Source organism: Salvelinus namaycush, chromosome 31 (assembly GCF_016432855.1).
Source record: "Salvelinus namaycush isolate Seneca chromosome 31, SaNama_1.0, whole genome shotgun sequence".
Taxonomy (NCBI): domain Eukaryota; kingdom Metazoa; phylum Chordata; class Actinopteri; order Salmoniformes; family Salmonidae; genus Salvelinus; species Salvelinus namaycush.
This window is the reverse complement of record NC_052337.1, coordinates 39396464-39421338: the sequence shown is the minus strand read 5'-3', so window position 1 is coordinate 39421338 and position 24875 is coordinate 39396464. Positions and strand designations below refer to the sequence as shown.

The following is a 24875-nucleotide window of genomic DNA, read 5'->3' as shown; positions in this document are numbered from 1 at the left end:
ACTGCAGATGTGGCCAGGGCAATAAATTGCAATGTCCGTACAGTGAGACGCCTAAGAAAGCGCTACAGGGAGACAGGACGGACAGCTGATCGTCCTCGCAGTCGCAGACCACGTGTAACAACACCTGCACAGAATCGGCACATCACACCTGCGGGACAGGTACAGGATGGGAACAACAACTGCCCGAGTCACACCAGGAACGCACAATCCCTCCATCAGCGCTCAGACTGTCCGCAATAGGCTGAGAGAGGCTGGACTGAGGGCTTGTAGGCCTGTTGTAAGGCAGGTCCTCACCAGAAACAATGTCGTCTATGGGCACAAACCCACCGTCGCTGGACCAGACAGGACTGGCAAAAAGTGCTCTTCACTGACGAGTAGCGGTTTTGTCTCACCAGGGGTGATGGTCGGATTCGCGTTTATCATCGAAGGAATGAGCGAATACACAGAGGCCTGTACTCTGGAACGGGATCGATTTGGAGGTGGAGGGTCCATCATGGTCTGGGGCAGTGTGTCACAGCATCATCGGACTGAGCGTGTTGTCATTGCAGGCAATCTCAATGATGTGTGTTACAGGGAAGACATCCTCCTCCCTCATGTGGTACCCTTCCTGCAGACTCATCCTGACATGACCCTCCAGTATGACAATGCCACCAGCCATACCGCTCGTTCTGTGTGTGATTTCCTGCAAGACAGGAATGTCAGTGTTCTGCCATGGCCAGCGAAGAGCCCAGATCTCAATCTCATTGAGCACGTCTGGGACCTGTTAGATCGGAGGGTGAGGAGTCCCCCCTTTGTTCAGGGACACATTATTCCATTGATTTTAGTCACATGTCTGTGGAACTTGTTCAGTTTATGTCTCAGTTGTTGAATGTTGTTATGTTCATACAAATATTTACACGTTAAGTTTGCTGAAAATAACGCAGTTGACAGTGAGAGAAAGTTTCTTTTTTTGCTGTTTGTGTGTCATGACAGTGTTATGCCAAGTTGTCAGCTGTTACGACATATTATGACATGGTTATAACCATGGGTGGGATGCGCCAACATGGTTTAAATTAATCTAGGATTGGAGCTAATTTAGGTTTATAATTAATCAGATGTGTTGCACCACTTAATTTAAAATCTGGATCAGTAAATCTATGATTAACGGTTTAAAACTATGATTAGTGACATGTTACTAATCAATATATGAGGTATTTCGTGAGTTGAAACGAAGTAGCTAGCCTACTTGACAAATGAGGCCACAAAGTTGCTGTTCCTTGATAAAATAATAACAATGTAATGTTAGAACTACTGCAACTCCATCGTGAAAGGTTCTCATGGGTTGGCTGATTTGAAATCAAATCCGTTATTTGCCAGTACTATACTAGACAGAAAACTAATTAGTTAGCTAACGTTAGCTACTGTAGCTACCTAGTTTATAAACTAAGATAGCTCACATACAATATTATGTATTATTGGCATTACTTAAAGTTATTTAGACATGTATTATTTGTCCGCTAGCCACCTGATCATGGCACGTCAAAGAAGTTCGGAGCTGATGGAGGAATTTAGTAACGCACTGGAGGATAAAAAGACAGACAACACCACTGTCAAAAAGAAGGAAGACACCTGGGCCATTTTATGCGACAAATGTAATGGATCGACACGGATTAAAGAGAAGAGGGACCCAAATTGAATAAAAGTGTGCTGGAAAAAACTTACAAGCGAAAGCCAAAAAGGATGCTGCAGATGAGAGGCGGGGGCTATTTCAGACCGGAGCCGGAGGGGGGCCTCCGTCCAAGGGAATTGATCCTACAGTGTGACCCATAAAATATGCGAGATGATTCCCCAGCAGTTTGCCCCTATCCATAACCCCTATGATGACGAAGGACAACTTGACTCACCGATATTTAGTAAGCATAAATAACAGGTAAATATCAATGTCTATAATGCAAGTTAAAACAAACGTTAGTGCTACTTCACTACAATGTTACCGTTATCAGGCCCCTTACAGCATGTTGCATAACATTATCATTCGTACCAAGGCTGGGCATATCATAAACCCCAATTCAATTGTTGTACAAAATGGGCACGTAAATAGCCTACTAATAATGAGTTAAAACTCAACAGGATTCAACCTGTCTCTAATTATTCTCTGAGGAACTCGTTCTGGTCTCTCCACAGTAGATATGCTGCCATTTTATCAGTTAAACCACCTAAAGTGTCCGTTTAGAATTCATCTTTAATCTAAGTTGATATTTTTTAATTCACTGAGCAACAGGCTTAAAATTGTTCTAGGTTTAAAGTGAAACTAAATTTATATTAGAGGAAGGATTTAATTTAACTAGATTTAATTTAAAACTAGGTTTAAAATTTGGTGCAACAAGATTAATAGATACACCTTGATTTAACTTAGTTTAAGAGTTAATGCATGTTGGTGCAACCCAAAGGTACTTTGTGTCAAGTAAAGTGTTACCCGTTTTTCAAGCTTTGCATCCCATATGCAACAATAATTGTCATTACAGAAATGTTTATGGAAGTACGTCATACTAACACTTTGCAAAATAATGTTTTAAATGTAAAATAAACACAAGTCATATATATATATTGTTTGCATATTGTATTGTTGTAAGTGTTACATTGTAGATAAACAACAAAAACACAGACGTACTGAAAATTGATCAAGGCTTTATTTATTAGAATGTCTTGCTTTGTTTGCTTTCTAACTTTTCAAAAGCTTCTCTTCAGATTTATAGCTCATTCCTACCTACAGTATGTACATATAGACCTATAGATTATGCCAGTAGTTGAAAAAATCTGAAAAAAAGTATCATTGTATTTTATTTTCTCAATCCCCTGGGTGGAAATAAGGAATATTGACTTTGTGACTCATAACTTCAACCCAGAAGGTGTCTAAACAATGTATTTATCTTAGGCAGCCGTTTGGCTGCAGATACAAGGCCGGGATTCAATCGAATCAGCGGTAGATCTGCGTTATATCTCGCTTGACATTTAAAGGTAATTTCCAATTGAGGTGACATATGCAGCAAAATATGCAGCGATGACCGTGAATGTGTTATACTCTCTATGAGCGCAGGAACATTGCCTTTAACGTGCATAACCAATGAAATGTGATCGGACTGAATATAGGCCTTGAAGATGTAACAGAGACACTGCTAGCTAGTTTAGCCTACTCAAACACCCTGCTCAAACAGAGGGATGCTATGTTAGCTAGCTGGGTATGACTATCCAACACACCACTGGAACTCTTTCAAGTCAAGGTAAGATTTTGATTTTACTAATTTATTGGATGTAACTGCTAAACTGCTTACTGACTGTGCACTGTAACGTTACTGCATGATTGTAGCGGGTTTACTAACACGTTAGTTATATTAGCTATGTTGACTATGACATTACTTTAGCTAATATGGTGACACCGATGTAGGCAGTGTGTAGCGTTTATGATATGGTTTGGCTTGGAAAGGTTCTCGCCTGGTCTTCTACAGCTGATGTGTTGTGCATTGAAGTCCACAAGCGAAGGGAAAAGGTGAGAGGAGGAGAGCGCATAGATGCGAGAAGGAATACAACGTGGCTGCTATGAAAGTGAACTGTGTTTACGCGATTCACCTCTTATCATATTGCTGAGTCTGGAGCCCTGGATGCTTTTTTTGACTGAAGAGAGGCACTCCTCTGCCTTTTTTCTTTGAATAGATAGATTTTTAATAGCCTGGATGTTTTTAAAGCTGTCATAATCTGTCATGGTATTGGGGTGCAGTAGATCCCTGCTGCTACGAATGTAAAAACATTTCCCTGCATCATTGTCCTTATTCTTCATATTGGCCTTTTTCTTTCTCATACTTTTGTCCACGTTATTGACACGGTGAATATTTTCTCCACAGTGTCAGTAGTTTTCTGATAATGTCATATTGGGGTTGAGAACCTTTACAAACCTGGGTGTCTTGATACCTTTCTTGGCTGCTTCAATATGTTCTTTCTCAAAATGTCCCTCAATGGCACAAGGCAGATTGTTCACAAAAGTATCTTTGTCCCTGACTCAAACTCCCCAAATTTGCCCATGCCGCGGTAATCCGGCACCCACACCAAAATGTATGGTGCCAGTTGTGCGGCTGTTCATACAGTCTACCACAAAACGAACAACTTCATCAGTAAACTTTGTCATTTTCTCCTCTTCTGTTCCTTTATCTGTGTTGATGAATGCGTTATAATCAGGGCAGGGCTCTATAAAGTTCAATGCATCGGACTCTGTTACATTCAGGACAAAGTCAGATTTGTAACTGTGGGCATCATGATGTCGGTGAAAAGAGTATGGATTGCATAGCCTGAACTCATTCATTTCCCTTTTGAATGATCAAGTTTGGTTGATGAAACATCATCCCATATTTCAATAGGTGCTGTATTTAAAAAAAGCACCATTAACGTTTTTCTTATGTACAGGATATTTTGACATTCAGGGTCTATCTTAAGCTCTCCCAGAGCCCATTGTTTCACATGATATTTAGTCCAGTCACTGATCTCATCTGGCAGTTCAAGATGACAAGCAGGCATTTCTTCCTCTTCAATCTAAGAAAAAATATTGTCTGGTGTGACTAAATTCAATGTTAGGTGTTAAATTCCTTGGTATTTTCTTTTTCAATTGGGACTGATCTGAAAATAACATGATGACAGCCTCTGTTGAGGGATACATACCTCTGATGCACTCTATTTGGTCATGTTGAAATTCCTTCACTTCTGATCATTGAGTGTCTTTACCTAGTTGTCAAACTGATGGAAATGAGATGTGCTGAAGAACAGAGATATTGCAGAGTTAGTTTCTTTATAATTCACTTTTTATACAGTCGCAGTACAGCTGCAGGAACACTATTGTTTTCATAGGTATTACTTTACATAAATGTTGCTCTTAATAACATTACTTTACACTGGATAACAGTATAAACATGTTGTTACATATTAATTATTAATTCAATAATTAATTAAAAGTGTTTGTTATTACATTCTTAGAAAAAAAAGTGCTCTCTGGAACCTAAAAGGGTTCTTCCCCTGTCCATAGGAGAACCCTTTGAAGAACCTTTTTAGTTCCAGGTCAGACCCTTTCCACAGAGGGCTCTATAATGGGACCCAAAAGGGTTCTTTATGGAACCAAAAAGGGTTCTCCTATGGGGACAGCCGAAGAACCCTTTTGGAACCCTATTTTCTAAGAGTGTACTGGAACACAGACTGATCTTTACCTTATTCCACATTATGATTTCAAATCAAATGTTATTTGTCACATGCACCGAGCACAACATGTGTAGACATTATCGTGAAATGCTTACTTACGAGCCCTTAACCAACAGTGCAGAGTTAAACAAACAAACAAAAAGTTGCTAAATAAACTAAAGGAAAAATAGTAACACAATAAAATAACAAAAACGATGCTATATACAAGAGGTACCGGTACGGAGTCACTGTGCAGAGGTACGGGTTAGTCGAGGTAATATGTACATGTAGGTAGGGGTAAAGTGACTTATGCATAGATAATAAACAGAGTAGCAGCAGCGTATGTGAAGAGTGTGAAGGAATGTGAATGTATGTGTGTGTGTGTGTGTCGTAAATATTTGTGTGTGTGTGTGTGTTAGACTATCAGTGTAGTATGTGAGAGTGTGTGATTAGAGTCCAGTGAGTGTACATCGAGATTGTGCAAGACTCAGTACAAAACATAAGAATAAATAATAATAAAATAAAGGGGTCAATGTAAATATTCAGGGTAGCAATTTTATTAACTGTTCAGCAGTATTATGACTTGGGGGTAGAAGCTGTTAAGGAGCCTTTTGGTCCCAGACTTGGCGATTCAGTACCGCTTCCATGTGGTAGCAGAGAAAACAGTCTATGACTTGGGTGGCTGGAGTCTTTGACCATTTTTAGGGCCTCCCTCTGACACCTGCTGGTATTGAGGTCCTGGATGGCAGGAAGCTTGACCCCAGTGATGTACTGAGCAGGACGCACTACCCTCTGTAGCGCCTTGCAGCCGGATGCCGAGCAGTTGCTATACCAAGCGGTGATGCTACCAGTCAGAATGCTCTCGATGGTGCAGCAGTAGAACTTTTGAGGATCTGAGGTCCCATGACAAATATTTTCAGCCTCCTAAGGGGGACTAGGCTTTGTATAGCCCTCTTCACGACTGTCTTGGTGTGTTTGGTACATGATAGGTCCTTAGTAATGTGGACACCAAGGAACTTGAAGCTCTCGACCCGCTCAACTACAGTCCCGTCGATATGAATGGAGGCATGCTTGGCCCTCCTTTTCCTGTAGTTCACGATCATCTCCTTTGTATTGCCCACGTTGATGGAGAGGTTGTTGTCCTGGCAGTCTCTCTGACCTCCTCCCTATAGGCGGTCTCATCGTAGTCGGTGATCAGGCCCACCAACAATGATTGTGTTGGAGTTGTGCATGACCACGCAGTCGTGGGTGAACAGGGAGTACTGAAGGGGACTAAACACACGCCCCTGAGGGGACCTGTGTTGAGGATCAGCGTGGCGGATGTGTTGTTGCCTACCTTCACCACCTGGGGTCGACCCATCAGGATGTCCAGGATCCAGTTGCAGTATGTGTTCAGTCCCAGAGTCCTTAGCTAAGTGATGATCTTGGAGGGCACTATGGTGTTGAACGCTGAACTGTAGTTAATGAACAGCATTCTCATGTAGGTGTTCCTTTTGTCCAGTGGGAAAGGAATAGTGCAAAAGAGATTGTGTCATTTGTGGATCTGTTGGGGCGGTATGCGAATTGGAGTGGGTCCAGGGTTCCTTGGATGATGGTGTTGATGTGAGCCATGGCCAGCTTTTCAAAGCATTTCATGGCTACAGATGTGATTGCTACGGGGTGGGAGTCATTTAGGCCTCGAAGCGAGCATAGAAGGCATTTAGCTCATCTGGTAAGCTCGTGTCACTGGGCAGCTCGCGGATGGGTTTCCCTTTGTAATCCATAATAGTTTGCAAGCCCCGCCACATCCGACGAGCATCATTGTCATCCTGTATTTTGACGCTTTGCCTGTTTGATGTTTGGAGCTGAGGGCGTAGCAGGATTTCTGTGTCCCGCCCAGATTAGTATTCTGCTTCTTGAAAGTGGCAGCTCTAGCCTTTAGCTCAATGCGGATGTTGCCTGTAATCCATGGCTTCTGGTTGGGATATGTACGTACGGTCACTGTGGGGACGTCGTCATCGATGCACTTATTAATGAAGCTGATGATTGATGTGGTATACTCCTCAATGTCATCGGATTAATCCCAGAACATGTTCCAGTCCGTGCTAGCGAAACAGTCCTGTAGCTTAGCATCCGTTTCATTGGACCAATTCCATATTGAGTGCGTCACTGGTACTTCCTGTTTGACTTTTTGCTTGTAAGCAGGAATCAGGAGGATAGAGTTATGGTCAGATTTGCCAAATTGAGGGTGAGGGAGAGCTTTGTACGCATCTCTGTGGAGCGCCGCCTCTGGATGAGCATTTTCTTGTTTGCTTATGGCCTTATACAGCTCATTGAGTGCCAGCATCAGTTTGTGGTGGTAAATAGACAGCTACAAATATATATATGAAAACTCTCTGTAGACCAAAATAGTTTGGTCTACAGTTTATCATGAAGTACTCTAATTCAGGCCAGCAAAACATTGAGACTTCCTTAATCTTACATGCTTACTAGACCGGGCACTTGCGTGCGTCCGAGTGCGCCATCGCGCGCATGTTGATTTTTTCCATCCACACTTGACGCGATCAGGACGCACAGGGTGAAATATCAAAACGAACTCTGAACCACCTATATTAATTTGGGGACAGGTCGAAAAGCATGTAATATTCATGGCCATTTAGCTAGCTTGCTAGCTAGTTGTTGCTAGCTAATTTGTCCTGTGATATAAACATTGGGTTGTTATTTTACCTGAAATGCACAAGGTCCTGGACTCCGTCAATTAATCCACATATTCTTGTAATCTCTCCTCCTTCAGTCTTCTTTTTTGTCTTCTTCTTCGGACTTTATATGATGGTTGGCAACCAACTTTAAGGTGCATTACCACCACCAACTGGACTGTGGACCTCTGTTTAGCTTTCAATCACCCACATGGGTATATGCTCCTAAAAACCAATGAGGAGATTGGAGGCGGGACTTGCAGAGAGTCAAGTGTCAAAAATAGTTATATTTTAGAGCTTCGCTATGTAGACGCTCGCAGTTTGAATTAAGTGATTGAATAACATGTATGCTTTGCTTTATCTTGGCCAGGTTGTAGTTGTAAATGGGGACAGGTCTTGCTTACCTGGTTAAATAAAGGTGAAAAAAAATGGGTACATTTATTTTGCAACGCTCGCGCAGGCAACGTGGGCGGTGTGGTCAGCATGTTAGCGATCACACACCAGCTGTTGTTGACAAAGAGTCTTGCCGATGCACAGAAAACCCAGCTAACTGTACAATGTATGATCCAGCAACAACTCTTGAAACATAGGATATTACAGTTTTTAATGTCCCGTTGATAGGATAGTCTCGAACAGAGCTCATCCAGTTTACTCTAGCTTTGAACCTTGATCTTTGAACTTTATCAACCTTTAAATTAAATAAAGGATTATTTCAATGTCATTATCTTTTCAGAGTTTGTACACTTAACATTTTCCAATATTAAATTGAAATAGTAGGTTCAAAGTCAAACTAATAATCTGTCATATAATCTGATGATATAGTATTTATCTCCTTGAAGAAAAACACTTACCTATCAAGAAAATATTGCAGACTTTAGTAGCAAGCTTTCACAGTTGCATGAATAATTCACTTGACTGTCATCTAGAAACAATTAAATAGGTATTACCAAACGATTTATATAGGAGAGATACGGAAGAAAACTTAAAGACAGATCACAATCGAAGGGCGGTGTTGTTTGCGATGATGATGACCATATTGTTATTTGGAGGACCTATGGAAGGTGTGTGTTTGTTCACATCTAGGCCCCTATTTAATCAAATCCGGTTTATACACTTAATATTTGGCAAGCATGTTAAACATTGTTGTTCAATGTGAGCAAAGCATTCAACTCTTAACTGCCTAGATGTTACAGGTTATAAAGTGGTTCTACAAAAGGACTACAATAATCCCATTCAATTTTACCCAATTTCATCATATAATCTACTATTGCCATGAAATTTAAAATGTATTGAAAACACAAAGTACAAGTGCAGATATGTTATTGTCCAATTGTATTTATTCCACAGTACAGACAATAATACATTGAGCTCTCACCCAGGAAGGGTAAAATGACCTATGATCCAGAGAGAGAGAGAGAGAGATGGAACAGTGAGGGAACTACAGTGCCTTCAGAAAGTATTCACACCCTTTGACTTTTTCCACATTATGTTGTGTTACAACCTGAATTTAAAATTGATTAAATTGAGATGTTTTGGCGCTGGCCTGCACACAATACCCCATAATATCAAAGTGGAATGATGTTTTTCAAATTTTTTATTGTTATGGCAAGCCTAAATAAGTTCAGGAGTAAACATTTGCTTAACAAGTCACCCTGTGTGCAATAATAGTCTTTAACATGATTGTTGAATGACTACCTCATCTCTGTACCTCACACATTCAATTATCTGTAAAGTCAAGCAGTGAATTTCAAACACAGGTTCAACCACAAAGACCAGGGAGGTTTTCCAATGTCTCTCAAAGAAAGGCACCTATTGGTAGATGGGAGAAAAATAAACCGACATTGAACATTCCTTTGAGCATGGTGAAGTTATTAACTATACTTTGGATGGTGTATCAATACACCCAGTCACTACAAAGATACAGGTGTCCTTCCTAACTCAGTTGCCGGAGAGAAAGGAAACCGCTCAGGGAGCCAATGGTGACTTTAAAAAAGTTAAGAGTTTAACGGCTATGATAGGAGACAACTGAGGATGAATCAACAACATTGTAGTTACTCCACAATACTTACCTAATTGACAGAGTGAAAAGAATGAAGCCTGTACAGAATAAGGCACTAAAGTAATAATGCAAAAAATGTAGCAAAGCAATTCACTTTTTGTCCTGAATACAAAGTGTTATGTTTAGGGAAAATCCAATACAACACATTACTGAGTACCACTCTCCATATTTTTAAGCATAGTGGTGGCTGCATCATGTTATGGTTATGCTTGTAATCATTAAGGACTGGGGAGTTTTTCAGGATAAAAAATGTATGGAATGGAGCTGAGCACCGGCAAAATCCTAGAGGAAAACCTGGTTCAGTCTGCTTTCCAACAGACACGGGGAAATTAATTCACCTTTCAGTAAGACAATAACCTAAAACACAAGGCCAAATCTACACTCGAGTTGCTTACCAAGAAGACAGTGAATGTTCCTGAGCGGCTGAGTTACAGTTGGACTTAAAGCTACTTGAAAATCTTATGGCAAGACCTGAAAATGGTGGTCGAGCAACGATCAACAACCAATTTGACAGTGCTTAAAGAATAATGGGCAAATGTTGCACAATCCAGGTGTGTAAATCTCTTAGAGACTTAACCAGCATGACTGTAATCACTGCCAAAGATGATTCAAACATGTATTGACTCAGGGGGTTGAATACTTATGTAATTTAGATATATTAGTGTTTTCTTTCACTTTGACAGAGTATTTTGTGTAGATCGTTGACAAAAAAAAGACATTTAAATCAATTTTAATACCACTTTGTAACACAACAACATTTTGAAAAAGTCAAAAGGAACTGTTCATACATATCTAAACATTGTACCCACTCCTTGTTTTGAAAACTAAACTTGGTATCAAAACAATTCTGATGTTGGTGGTGTTTTGAATAAGAGTGCCACATCAATTACATAAGTATACTTCCTACAGACTTCTTTAATAATGCCTATTTGAAATCCAGACCTGCTACAAAATACAAAGGGAAATGGGTGAGATTGTAAGAGGTACAGAACACTATTTAATTTATGTACATGCCTTCAAATTCAAATATTATTTCTATGATTATGCACTTATGTCAAATAAACTGCATATACTCAAAATGTACTTAAATTATTGCCACCTCGAACAATATATGTTACCATATATATATATATATACACACATACATACATACATACATACCACACACACACACACAGTGCATTTGGAAAGTATTCAGACCCCTTGACTTTTTTCACATTTTGTTACGTTACAGCCAAAAATTGATAGAATTTAATTTTAAAAATCCTCAATCTACACACAATACCCCATAATGAGAAAGCGAAAACAGGTTTTTAGAATTTTTTGCAAATTTATGAAAAAATAACAAACATAAATACCTTTGCTATGAGACTTGAAATTGAGCTCAGGTGCATCCTGTTTCCATTGATCACCCTTGATGTTTCTACAACTTGATTGGAGTCCAACTGTGGTAAATTGAATTGATTGGACATTATTTTTGAAAGGCACACACCTGTTTATATAAGGTCCCACAGTTGAAAGTGCATGTCAGAGCAAAAACTAAGGCATGAGGTCAAACTAATTGTCCGAGACAGGATTGGGTCAAAGGGAAGGGTACCAAACAGTTTCTGCAGCATTGAAGGTCCCCAAGAACAAAGAGGCCTCCATCATTCTTAAATGGAAGAAGTTTGGAAGCACCAAGACTCTTCCTTGAGCTGGCTGCCCAGGCAAACTGAGCAATCGGGGGAGAAGGGCCTTGGTCAGGGAGGTGACCAAGAACCCGATGGTCACTCTGACAGAGCTCCAGAGTTCCTCTGTGGAGATGGGAGAACCTTCCAGAAGGACAACCATCTCTGCAGCACTCCACAAATCAGGCCTTTATGGTAGAGTGGCCAGACGGAAGCCACTCCTCAGTAAAAGGCACAAGACAGCCCGCTTGGAATTTGCCAAAAGGCACCTAAAGACTCTCAGACCATGAGAAACAAGATTCTCTGGTCTGATTAAACCAAGATTGAACTCTTTGGCTTGAATGCGGCAGGGTAGCCTAGTGGTTAGAGCGTTGGACTAGTAACCGAAAGGTTGCAAGTTCAAATCCCTGAGCTGACAAGGTACAAATCTGTCGTTCTGTCCCTGAACAAGGCAGTTAACCCACTGTTCCTAGGTCGTCATTGAAAATAAGAATTTGTTCTTAACTGACATGCCTAGTTAAATAAAGGTTAAAAAATAAAATTTAAAAAAGAGACACGTCTGGAGGAAACCAGGCACCACTCATTACCTGGTCAATACCATCCCTAAGGTTAATTAAGCATGGTGGTGGCAGCATGATGCTGTGGGGATGTTTTTCAGCGGCAGGGACTGGGAGGCTAGTCAGGATCGAGGGAAAGATGAACGGAGCAAAGTACAGAGAGATCTTTGATTAAAACCTACTCCAGAGCGCTCAGGACCTCAGACAACACAGCCAAGTCAACGCAGGAGTGGCTTTGGGACAAGTCTCTGATGTCCTTGAGTGGCCCAAACTTGAACCCGATCAAACATCTCTGGAGAGATCTGAAAATAGCTGTGCAGTGACACGCCCCATCCAACCTGACAGAGCTTAAGAGGATCTCCAGAGAAGAATGGGAGAAACTCCCCAAATACAGGTGTGCGAAGCTTCATACCCAATGAAGACTCGAGCTGTTATCGCTCTCAAAGGTGCTTCAACAAAGTACTGAGTAAAGGGTCTGAATACTTTTGTACATTTTATATTTCAGTTTTTTTTTTAAAATGTTAATACATTTGCAACAATTTCTATTGTGTGTAGATTGATTTTAGATCATTTTTAGAACAAGGCTGTAACGTAACAAAATATGGAAAAAGTACTTCCCGAATGCGCTGTATATGTATATTTACAGTGCTATGATAATCATAACTGCATTGTACTAATACAAAACATTCCCAATCTGTTCATGGAAATAATCAAGTAAAGCTTGTATACATTTTATATTACTAATGCTTGAGTAAATGACATACATTTTATGTATACTGTATGTAGCTAAATATATTGGTCCCACTTTACAGTATATGAACAAAATGTTCAGAAATCTATGTATTTACATGGCAGCTACATAAGCAGGTACAGTGTTAATTACACCGTGGGTACACATTGTCAGCCTGAAATGCATTCTGTTTGTGCAATACACTCGTTGCCACATCCATGACAAGGAGTGGAGGAGTGGAACGTTAGCACAGAACCGACTGAACACATTGTTATATAGTTCTCGTTATACCTGTTTATACTCCTAGTCGGTATAAGATAGAACGTCGCGGCCCCGTCCGCCTAGGGGGAAAACAATCCAACCATCACCTTGGTTACGCCATTGGCTCACAGCAAAAACGTAACCTTTTTCAAACACAATTTTGTCTTTGTCTACTTGTTTTAGTCAATTACAAAACTACATTTAAGAAAAGTACAGCATGCCTAAAGATTACTTTTCAACATTAAATGCTCCCAAGTATTTTCACAACTTAGAAAAGTGTAATATTGTAGGGTTTCCCTCATGCCCCTTTTCATAACAGCACTAACAGCCAGACGAGTAGTGTGCTAGCTAGCTAGATACCGACTGGAACATTAAGCTAGCCAAGACCAACAACACAAACAAACGGACTATACAGCTATAAGTAGTGAGTGGAGTTACAAACGGACTATACTAAATGTCTTACCTGTGATTAAATGTTTTCCGTTTGTTTATGTTGTTGGTCTTGGCTAGCTTAATGTTCCGGTCGGTAGCTAGCTAGCACTCAGTCATCGCCTCCTAGCACCGTCATGAAAAGGCGCGTGAGGGAAGCCTTACAATATTACGTATTTCTAAGTAGAAAATGCTCGGGAGCAGGCGATGTTGAAAAGCAATCTATAGGCATGTTGTACTTTTCTCAAATGTAGTTTTGTAATTGACTTAAACAAGCAGACAACAAGAATGTAATACTATTTAATACCGACTGGGACTTATCCATGGCGTTGTTGAATACTTGTTTCTGATTGGCTTGAAGGGCATTCTAGAGCATGCATTATTTCCCTATAACACAGGGTATATCAGCACGGTAGAATTCAATGGCTATAGTTAATTCTTACATGCTCTATGTTTGAGCTGCTTTTCAAATCAAAAGTCGAATTAAAAACATCATTGGCATTGTTGAATTACATTTTCATAATAGCAAGCTAGCACTGATGGTTTGATCTAGGGTTTGGTTAGCTAAACTAGCAAGTCTGTTTGTTTACCAAGGCAACTGTTGTAGCTATCTAGTAAACAAATGAACACATTCTCAGTGGAAAATGTGTTCTAATTATAGCCATGGTATAAAAAGGATAATCAACTCGGGCCTCTATGCGTTCTCTGGAAATATCTTCAATATTTTCCATAGAACGCATAGCCCTTTGTTGATTATTTATCCTTTACATATCTACAAGGCATTGAACTATAATAACTCTTCAGTCACACACGTGGCCCCATAAAGTAGAAAACATGTTCTGTACTGGGTGTAAACCTGGCATCTAATAGTACAGTACATGCAAGACTGCTACTAAAGTGGCAATAATTCTAATATTCTCCGAATACATTTACATTTCAAGACATACTATAAGGGTTAGTGGTTAACATAATTGATATATAACTACTGTATACAATATTGATGGCTAACCCAGTCTGAATTATTTTAAACACCACATATTACAGGTAAAATAAAAGGTTCATTGACATATTCACAATCAAACATTTCTTCATTCTGAAGGGGGAAAAAATCTGCCTTCACAGAAGATAGGAAGCAATACAGTATTTTGTCAAGGCTTTGTAAAATGGTCCGGTTTGAAAAATAGTTTTGTTTTCACTATAAAATAATTTAACCTTTAACAGTTAACCTTTGTAAAGGGACAGCAGAAGTGTGAAGGGGTGGGAGAGTGGATGTTGTTAATGTTGTCTATACTCGTGCATGTTCGATAGATTGTCTCTGTCTGTGGCTTGTTGTGGTTATGCTACCCTGCGACTGAAACAATAATATTGGCAAAGAAAATACACACCTTCCACTGACTGTTGGTTCTCATCATAAACAAAACGCTACATATTCAAATATTGTTCACCTGAAAGATCCATAATAGAAATTAAACTCATGTTGCGTAAATAAATACCTTTCAACCATTATATTCCTACATATACAGTATCATTTTTACAGTATCTACACAGACAGACAGACAGACAGACATATCCATGGATCATGTAAAGTCTGGGCTCTCCAAGCATGTAGCAAGAGGACATTCAGCTCATCATCACCAGACCACAGGCCAGAGGGGAAACAGTATGGCTGTATCCAATACCTTCCCTAGTGCCTTTCAGATAGTCACCTACAGCTCTAGTCTACATCCTTCATTAAAGTCGTAGTTCACTGAAAGATCAAAGTTTGTACGACTTGGTCAAACCTCAAAAGTGACATTATGCAGCTGGATCTACACAACCAATGGTGTGGGACAGAGACCTGACGTTACAACCTTTTTTTAATAGGTCTGATCAATGTCTGACAAATTTTTATTTTTATTTTGAAGTGAACTATTGCTTTAACTAACAATCATCACCTATGCTACTGCGCTTGAGTGGTGTCATAACAGGTTGCACTAAATACAAGTTGGCAATAGTAGCATATCCCTAGAATCAAAACAATATGCTAGAGCTTCCAAGCTCTCAAGTTATAAGTAAAAGTCCAACCATAACCACATCCTATACAGCTAGCCATTATGTCCCTTAGATGTGGACAATATATTGGATTCAAAAAGATCTACAAATCAGATGTAATCTGATTGACATTGTTAAAATACAGTATAGAACACGTGCCTTTTCAGCTAAAGCCACGCCGTCATGCTCTCAATGGCAAGCCCCGACTCTTCTCACAATACAAAGAAACGGTGGGATACAGCCTGGTACATTAGCTTCCCACAACCAACAACTGTTTCGTTTTTTGGCACGTTATTTTACATTATTCAGTAATCCTGACATTGAATAAATGTACACGAGTGTGCATACTACTGCAGCACATATACCCTGCAATAATGAATCGTTTTTATGTCATGCACTACAAAAAGGTAACAATATGTGGCGACATGAGACGGTAACACGATTCTCCAACATAAACTAGTGCAAAAAACAACAGCGAGGTTGAACAGGTTGAGATACTACAGCCGCTAGAGAGAGAGATTGTTGGCTTTGGGTGATTAGTAATGGGGATATAATTGAATACAATGATAATACCTTAACCACACAGTAGGTGCCAGGTATTAGATAACAGGTAGTATGAGAGTTAGGTGTTCATCTACAATTCTCTGTACAGGTTGCCATAGCTTTAGTGAAAGCATTAGTAACCCTTTATTTTATAGTCCGATACCAGCTGGTATTTGCTAAGTAATAACATTGTATATTCTCTGGTACTTCAGATAATGAATCACAATTGGAAACAACTTGGTATCAGATGGTGGTTATTATTAGGTAAAAACCAGGTAAAAAAGAAAACAGGATAGGGAAACTGTGAAATAAAGTGGAATCAACGCATATCTTCCTGCTTCTGAGGAGGTCTGGCCATCCTGTCTGCTCTCAGAACGTTATACAACCCTTCTTCCTGTGACCTCATCGCCTGTTCTCGTCTGTTTGTTAGGAATCAGGAAAAGTCCCGCTTCTGTCCTTTGAATAGTGAGGGTTCGCTGAAAAGCTTAAATCACTGTGAAAAGCCTAGATCACTTTCAGTATTCCAGACCGAAATGTAGTAATGTCCAATGAATAGCATTCATCACATCCCTCAAGGAGGAAAGAGCTCTGAGCATCATAGGGAAGTCCACTGGAGTGTCACTGAATGGTGTGTAATGACAGAGGTTGATAGCTAAGAGGCGCCGCAGGATGAACTGAATGAATACCAACAGCATCATGCTTTTGGAAAACAGAGAAAGACACTGCTCCCCCACTGGTGTCTCAGAGGTATTGCAAGCAGATGGTCTGGTAAAGGGATTGCTGCTGTGTTCTGTTTGTTCAGCGTTTAAAAAGTGTCACTAATGTCTACTGTTATGACAAGCCTTGTCTAGCTCAGTCCTCGGATCCTTCAGAGTCTGACTTTATAAATGTGTCATTGGGGTTTAAGGCCTGGGATGGCCCACAGGCCATACTGAAAGACGTGGTACAGTACAGTAGCTACTCTGTTACGGAGTGAAAAGGACTGGAGCTGAGCTAAGGTCAACGGTAGAAATCGCTGTGTAGTACCACACTGATAAAAGTAGAGAAATGGCCCAGGAATAGACTAGAGGAAATTGTCCATCTCATCCATAACCTTTCCCCTCCCTCCCTTTTGTCTTGCATCTCTCTCTGTCTCTCTTTCCTTCCAACCCTCTTCCTCTTGCTTCTCCTCTTCCCTCTCTCTTTCAATAGGGTAGTGGTGCTTCTCTTGGCAGTGTGAGGGGACTCGTTTCTTATTGCCAGACACAGCGGTGTTAGAGGGAAGGAAGGAAGGAGGTGTATCTCAGCGGATAGAGGGATAAAAACAGATGAAGTTGTTGACTTGTTGCCATGGCTACAGACTGACCCCCCCTGACCTCCAGATCACCATTTGAGTCTTATTTTTGTGGCTCCAATGTCCGGGCCTGTCCTGAGCTGGGGTGTTTGTATGTGTGTGAATTCCCATTGTCCTCTAGGTAGAGAGAGTACATTCAACCATTACTCAGACAAGGGTAGGCACTCCAGGCCCTCAGGGGGTGACGATTAAGGCTTACGATCGTTTGTTTTTAGTTTTAATTTATTTTATTTTCCAGTTATTTTCTTTTAGTGGCCAAGGTAGGTTATATAAAAGTCTTGACTGTGAGACTAATGCTACAGTAGAAATGTCATTTGATTCTTTACAGCAAAGTCAGAGCACCTCCCATCTTTCTGGCTTTACTTTTCACTCAAACAATCTCTTCTCTCTCTATTCCTTTCATATCCATTTCTCAATAGACCCTGCTTCTTCCTCTTGCTCACCCTCTTTGCCCTTTTCCTTCCCTCTCCTTTCACCTCCTCCCTCTCACTTTCCGCCCCTCAGTAAACCTTATCCTTCTTTCATCCCATCCTTTCCTTTCTCTAACTCTCTCTTAAACATACTTCTTCCATGTTTCTCTCAGAGCCAGTCCAAAGATCATAGTGCTCCAGGTAGAGTCAGGCAGGGTCCCCTCCCCCCTGTAGCCCAGTCTGGTGAGTCCTATTTTGGGCTGAGTAATCCTCCTGACCCCTCCTTGGTGCTCCCGGTGCGGCCCCAACACCCAGCTGCTATACTCATACTCCTCTGGGTCCCCGCTCCTGCTCTCTCCCTCTCCACCTCGCATTGGCTCAGCGTGCGTTCCGTGCGCCCTGGTTGGCCAGGGGAGCTAGAGCCCGCCCCCCCAGTTGAGTTGATGGAGCGCAGGATGTGGTTGCGCTTGCGGAGGTAGTCCCCCCCGGCGGCGCCCAGTCCGAAGCTTCCCTTACGGAGAACAATACGGGCGCTGGCGGTCTTGGCAGGACGAGACCTCTGACTGTACTCCAGCTGGGACAGATGGGACGCATAGCCGTCTGGGATGAACTGACAAAGAGGAGGGAGAGATCGAGAAAGAGGAAAAAGAGAGGGGGTAGGAATGGAGACGAGATCAGCTCATCCCCTCATCTACTAAACTATCCATCTATAGGAACACATTTGCGCATTCTATCTATTTATGAGTTGAAGTTGGAAGTTAAGCATTTCAACACTTTAATTGATAACTTTTTGTTGGCGACAGTGCACTTTCTACCAGCTAGTTTGGTACCTGACACTGGCTGGACATCTTCTTGGTGGGCCGTCCCACTATGTAGATGTGTGATGGGGGCAGGCCTAAGGAGGAGTACACTGTGATATCCTTAGTAGAGCCGTACGCGGCAAATATCTTCATATGGGCCTGCACACACATACACAGAGGAATGGACTGTTAGAAACAGTATTGTTGTTACACTATATATATATACACAAAAGTATGCGGACACCCCTCAGTGACTCAACGTGGCACCGTCATAGGATGGCACCTTTCCAACATGTCAGTTTGTCAAATTTATGCCCTGCTGCACCGGTCAACTAAGTGCTGTTATTGTGAAGTGGAAACGTCCAGGAGCAACAATGGCTCAGCCGCGAAGTGGTAGGTCACAGCTTGAACAAATCGTCTGTCCTCCGTTGCAACACTCATTACCGAGATCTGAACTGCCAAGGCTAAGATCACCATGCGCAATGCCAAGCGTCGGCTGGAGTGGTGAATCACACTTCACCATCTGGAAGTCCGACAGACGGATCTGGGTTTGGCAGATGCCAGGAGAACACTACCTGCCCCAATGCATAGTGCCAATTGTAAAGTTTGGTGGAGGAGGAATAATGGTCTGGGGCTGTTTTTCATGGTTCAGGCTCCTTAGTTCCAGTGAAGGGAAATCTTAACGCTACAGCATACAATGACATTCTAGATGATTCTGTGCTTCCAACTTTGTGGCAACAGTTTGGGAATGCCCCATGCACGAAGCGAGGTCCATCCAGAAATGGTTTGTCGAGATCGGTGTGGAAGAACTTGACTGGCCTGCACAGAGCCCTGACTTCAACCCCATTGAACACCCTTGGGATGAATTTTGAACGCCGACTGCAAGCCAGACCTAAGTGCCCAACATCAATGCCCGACCTCACTAATGCTCTTGTGGCTGAATGGAAGCAAGTTCCGCAGAAATGTTCCAACATCTAGTGGAAAACCTTCCCAGAACAGTGGAGGCTGTTATAGCATAAAAGGGGGATCCAACTCCATATTAATGCCCCTGATTTTAGAATGAAATGTTCGACGAGCTATGTAGTGTATTTTGACTGTAGAAATCTAACTTAAAAACCCTAAGTCCCCTTACCCCAACCCACCCCAAACACACTTACCCTACCACAACCCAAGCCATACCCTAACCCCTACACCCTCATCTCTACCCCCCCTTACCTCACAGATGAGGGACTTGAGGAAGTTGGCCTTGTGTCTGAGGGGGTCGTGCACCAGGCCGTCACAGAAGGACACTATTCCATGAGGGAAGTTATGTTGAGACAGCCAGGCCACCACACGCTGCTTCTGCATGTCTGGACGACCCGTCACATACACTATCAGATAGCCCAGGTCCTGCCAGTGTCTGAAGGGAGAGAGAGAGAGTAAGAACAGGCTGTGGGTGAACAGGTGACACCCCAAAGAGTCTGGTGTATTATCTATTAAGTTATTAATTTGCTGATTCACAACTTGTATGCCACATTAGCTAGTGTTACTCCTGTTCAGGAATATAACAGTACATCAAATACAAATCAAGATAGAATAAGACCCATCGTGTTCCTACCTGACCACGTCCACAGCTCCAGCCCTGACCTTGGGGTCGCTGCCCATGATGGACACGCTGGCAGCAAACGAGCCGTCGATACTGAACACTACAAAGTCTGTTCCCCGCGGCAACACCGTCAGGTAGCTGTCCGCAAATGTATGGTCACCCCTGAGAGAGGGAGGAGAAACGGGGGGAGGGGAGGGAGAATGTGTGGCAAAGGGGAACACATAATTCAACGCTTGTTCTCCTAATCAAAAACACCCCGAAAACAAGCTAATCAGATATTTAAAAGTGTTTCAACCCATAACCTACCTGACGACCAGTTTGACAGGATAAACTCCAATGCCCAGCCTTTTGCTCTCTGGGATGACATAAGAGATGCGTCCGCTGCTATTGGTCAGCTCGGTGTCAAAGTACACCCACTCTCCTGAGGGGGGCTGGGTCATGATGTGGATGTCAATCTGGGAGACAACAAGAGGCGGTTACAGATAACAGTATCAGAACACGTCGGTATATTATATAAAATAATGACTGACTTGCCCATGTGTTTCATTGACAAACTATACATTATGCTCAAATATTGAGTTGCATGCAAGTATTTCTCAGTTGCAGAACAAAGTTCGTTCCACAAGACAAGTTGGCGTCAATGAGTATGGCTTTACCTTCTCTCCAGTGAGGGTGACCATGTCCAGAGGGCCATACATGAAGCGTCCCATCACCAGCTGTGTTCCGTCCTCAGAGAACACAGCATCGTTCACGCGGTGGTTGGCCGTCACGTTCTACACACACACACACAGACGTTTACTGCGGTCAGTACTTCTGCAACTTGCCGACAGAAAGCCTAAAAAAAGGGGGTTAGGAAGTGGTCTGTCCTCACCCTGATCTTGACGTGGGTCCTCTTGCGGATCCACTTCTCTCTGGGTTTAGAGGGCTTGAACTCGGTCACCTCTTTACCGTCCAGCTCCAGAACACTCGAGTTCTCATGCCTCATCACCTGGAGGAACAGACAGGAATAATTACATGGGCATTCATATAGCATTCACCAGCCCAATAGGAGGCTATGCCTTTATATTTGGCTACTAATATTCATATGCTCTTCCCTCTCGGAGTAGGAAGGAGGCATTGTGAGTGTACTTCCAATATGATGTGTGGAAGAGGTCTATGAACATTCATAAGCATTCATACCTGTCTGAGTAGGAAGGAGACGACGTCAGTGGACTCCCAGTACGACGCATGGAAGAGGTGAGGCAGGGCTACAGTGGGGAAGGCTGTGAGGGCATCAGGACAGTACAGGGCAAAGTCCATCCGCTTACTGCCCCACCACCGAGATGCAACTGAAGAGAGGGAGCAGAGAGAGAGAGAGACAGAAAGAGAGAGAGAAGTCTGACACATAATCACAGTAGGGAAAAGACGACAGGGTTGTAAAAGACGTCGATGTGTATTTCTGGTCAATGACAGTTCCAGACAAAAAGGGGTTCCACAGTAGAGGGAAGTGTGCTCATCCAGAGATTTACAGTCCAGGGGAGAGGCTCTATAGTACAGACGGAAAGTCACAGGTCCACACTGGAGTAGAATGGAGTTTCAGGGGCAGATTGAACTGGAGCAGAGGGACAGTTTTGATTTGAGGAGGGACATACACAAGATCAGTGATTCCCAAATGGTGGTCCCTCTTTTCTATCCCGGCTAAAGACTGGGTCCTTGATTGAGGACATTGGCATAACTCCTGTTTGGGAAGCACTGCAGTACATATAGGGTACAATCTGTAGAGGAGAAGAGAAGGGAGAGAAGCTGTAGTACTGCAGTGGTTCAGCTGTAGCTTGAAGGAGACCAACGACAAGGCACAAAGATGGGAGTAGTCCTGGGGGGGGGGGGGAGGTCACACAGGATTCAAACCACAGTACCCAGACTACCTTGCTCTACGTTCATCAGCGTGTCTGGCGACGGGGGGTCAGAGTTCGTGTCGGTGATGTCAGACGGCAAGTCTGAGGAGACAGAGGCAGTGACGTCAGCGGTGACGTCATCGTCAGCGGTGACGTCATCGTCACCCTGGTCTGAGTCGGTGCGTCCGAGAGAGAGGAAGGGTCGGATCTTCTTCCTGGCCCGCGGAGAGGGGCTTCTCGAGGGGAGTTTAGGAAGCGCTAGCTGGGAAAGGAGACCCAGCTTCTTAGACGGGCTGCTTTGGCATTTAGTAGCTACGGAGGAATCAAGGGTTGAAGAACGACAAAACAGTGTGTGAAAAATGTCAGAGAATGTATGTTGTCATCTCCCTGAGCCACAGACACTGCTGTTAAATGCAAAAAAAGTATAAGTATAAAGTCCAGTACTGACTGTTGGCGATGTTAGAGGCGGTGTATGAGTCGGCCATGCCTGACACCTGGCTGGCGATGCTGGCCTCGCTGGACCTACGGAGGCCCCTGGGGTGGGGGGGTCCGGTCAGCGGGGAGGACGGGTACTGGCTGTCCACAAACACACCACAGTGGGAGTGGAGCACGTCAGCTATGGAAGGAGGGAGACACGGGAGAGAAAGTGTGTGTGTGACAGAGAGAGCGAGAGGGAGGAGGGAGAGAGAAGTGGATTGATCAAACAATCAATTTAATTGTATTTGTATAAAACATTTTTACAAATACAAATGAAATGCAGAGAGAGAGAAAGTGAGACAGACAGAGAGACAAACAGAGAGCGGACAGGGCAGCAGACAGACAGACAGAGACAGAGAAAGGGTACACACTGTCGTTGAGCTGTGCGGCCTGTTGGGGCCAGTTGAGTACAGGGACGGGGATGGAAGTCTCACTGACGCCCCCCTCCTGGTAACGCAGGGGTACTGACAGGGGTACTGACTCCAACAGGAGCTGGGGGTTACTCTGCATCGTCTCCACTGGGGGGCGAACAGGGGAGGGAGAGAGATGGGAAGGGGGGGGGGGGGGGAGAGAGGTGGGGAGGACGAAGACGGAGAGATGTGGAGAGGGGGGAGGAACATGTGGGGGAGAGAGATAGGAAGGGAGGAGGCAGGAGAGACACGGGGGGAGACAGAGAGGCAGAAATAAACTGACGTAACTACAGAACAGACATGGACTAACTGACATACAACAGTACAGCACGTTATAACTGCTAAGATGGACAGACGTAACCCATAGTACATTATACCTGATAATACCTGCACAGGTATCGCACTATGAGAGCTGATGGACATGTGGACAAAGCACACAGCGAATTGAGTGCTTCCTTTTGGAGGAGAGATATCCCAGAGACATAAAGGAATAGTTTGTGGGCGTGCATGTGTATCTAGCCTCACCCAGCAGAGCCGAGTGCCCGTCCCCCAGAGGGAAGCGTTGGTAACGGGGGACACAGAAGGGGGGCAGCTGGTGAAACCTCTTCTCTAGGAGGGGCTCCAGGCGGGAGGCAGAGGGGTCCGCAGGATGAAACAGGTTATACACCTGCTGACAAGCTGGACGCAACGCTGAGACTGGAGAGAGAGAGACAGAGAAAGAGAAAGAGGACAAGAGATGAAAAGAGAACACGGTTATTTACATATAGGAACAGCTATCGGAGTTCCTTCCAAAGCTCACATATTGAAAACCATTGGACCAAACTATGGAGGATACTATGAACAACTTCCATCAAAGATTCTGGTCTCGAGGGTCCAGAAGTGACACAGGCAACTGCTGACGAACACGTCTCTGGAACTCTCTAGAACTCCATGGAACCCCTGAAGACTCCATGTCACAACCCCCTCGGTTTCCTCTGCTGCCTCTCAGCTCTTTTTCTAAACCTCCTATTTATCTTCTGTCTCATCATCTTAGTTCTTCGTTTACTTTGGAACATGTGTCTTGAATGTCATCCCTTGAATGTCACAGCCAATGGACTTCTCTGGCGTCAGAGATCTAAAACATGACTTCTAACCTCTGAACTATGATGTTAACTCACTAAGGGATGTCCTGTCAGAGCCCGACCCCCACAGCTGCAGGAAAAGACACTCACTGCACAGACGCCGATTAGCTTAGTTTACAGCTTCTCACTAAATGTGAGACTTTCTGTACACATACAGTAAATACAATTCTGAAAAGTGGCAACTTTGCTTATAGTCTATTTCTGCTTTAGCCAACTCCTTAAAAGGCCAACTCCATGCATGGCAAAGACTGTTGGCTGCAGTCGGAATATAGCCTATAGTCTACAGTATATAGTCTAGTATAGTCTACTGGCTATTGATATCAATCTCTGATGGTGTTCCTCACCATCTATAGACGGCACAACAGTCTTCCTCAGCGCCAGCACCAGCCCCAGAGGAGAACCAAAGAGGAAGAAGTCTGCCACCTCGAAGTCCAGCCTCCCGAGCGCCCCCCCTCCCTCTAGCATGGTACTGCTGCTGGAGCGCCTCGAACCCGGGTCTGTTCTCAACACACTGCTGTGGAGACTGGAGAAACCGAGGGAGAGAGAGGGAAGGAAGGGGGGTGACAAAAGAGAGGGGGAAGAGTCAGCCGACGGGTGTAAACAATAAAAAAAAGTTACATGGGCAAAGTGAACATTTGATAACAATGACGGTCATTGTCGCTATACTGTGTGTGTGTGTGTGTGTGTCTCTGTCTATCTGTCTGTCTGTCTGTCTGT

The 24875-nt window shown here is 43.1% G+C and overlaps 1 protein-coding gene across 3 annotated transcripts in view; it reads right to left on the bottom strand.

Moving 5' to 3' along the window:
* Positions 1 to 18013: 18013 nt before the first annotated feature.
* Positions 18014 to 24875, bottom strand: part of LOC120026322 (membrane-associated phosphatidylinositol transfer protein 2-like) — a 32490-nt gene continuing 25628 nt past the window's right edge. The window contains exons 14-25 of one of the 3 annotated variants that reach the window (XM_038971159.1): positions 24503 to 24681; positions 23563 to 23733; positions 22999 to 23145; positions 22599 to 22766; positions 21456 to 21604; positions 21148 to 21264; positions 20933 to 21049; positions 20583 to 20731; positions 20289 to 20438; positions 19907 to 20090; positions 18722 to 18850; positions 18014 to 18501 (exon numbers count right to left, since the gene is read on the bottom strand). In XM_038971159.1, coding sequence (XP_038827087.1) covers positions 18142 to 18501; positions 18722 to 18850; positions 19907 to 20090; positions 20289 to 20438; positions 20583 to 20731; positions 20933 to 21049; positions 21148 to 21264; positions 21456 to 21604; positions 22599 to 22766; positions 22999 to 23145; positions 23563 to 23733; positions 24503 to 24681 — 2020 coding nt within the window. In that variant the 3' untranslated portion in view covers positions 18014 to 18141. The remainder of the gene's footprint in view (positions 18502 to 18721; positions 18851 to 19906; positions 20091 to 20288; positions 20439 to 20582; positions 20732 to 20932; positions 21050 to 21147; positions 21265 to 21455; positions 21605 to 22598; positions 22767 to 22998; positions 23146 to 23562; positions 23734 to 24502; positions 24682 to 24875) is intronic. The other 2 variants (XM_038971160.1, XM_038971161.1) reach the window with 2 other exon arrangements.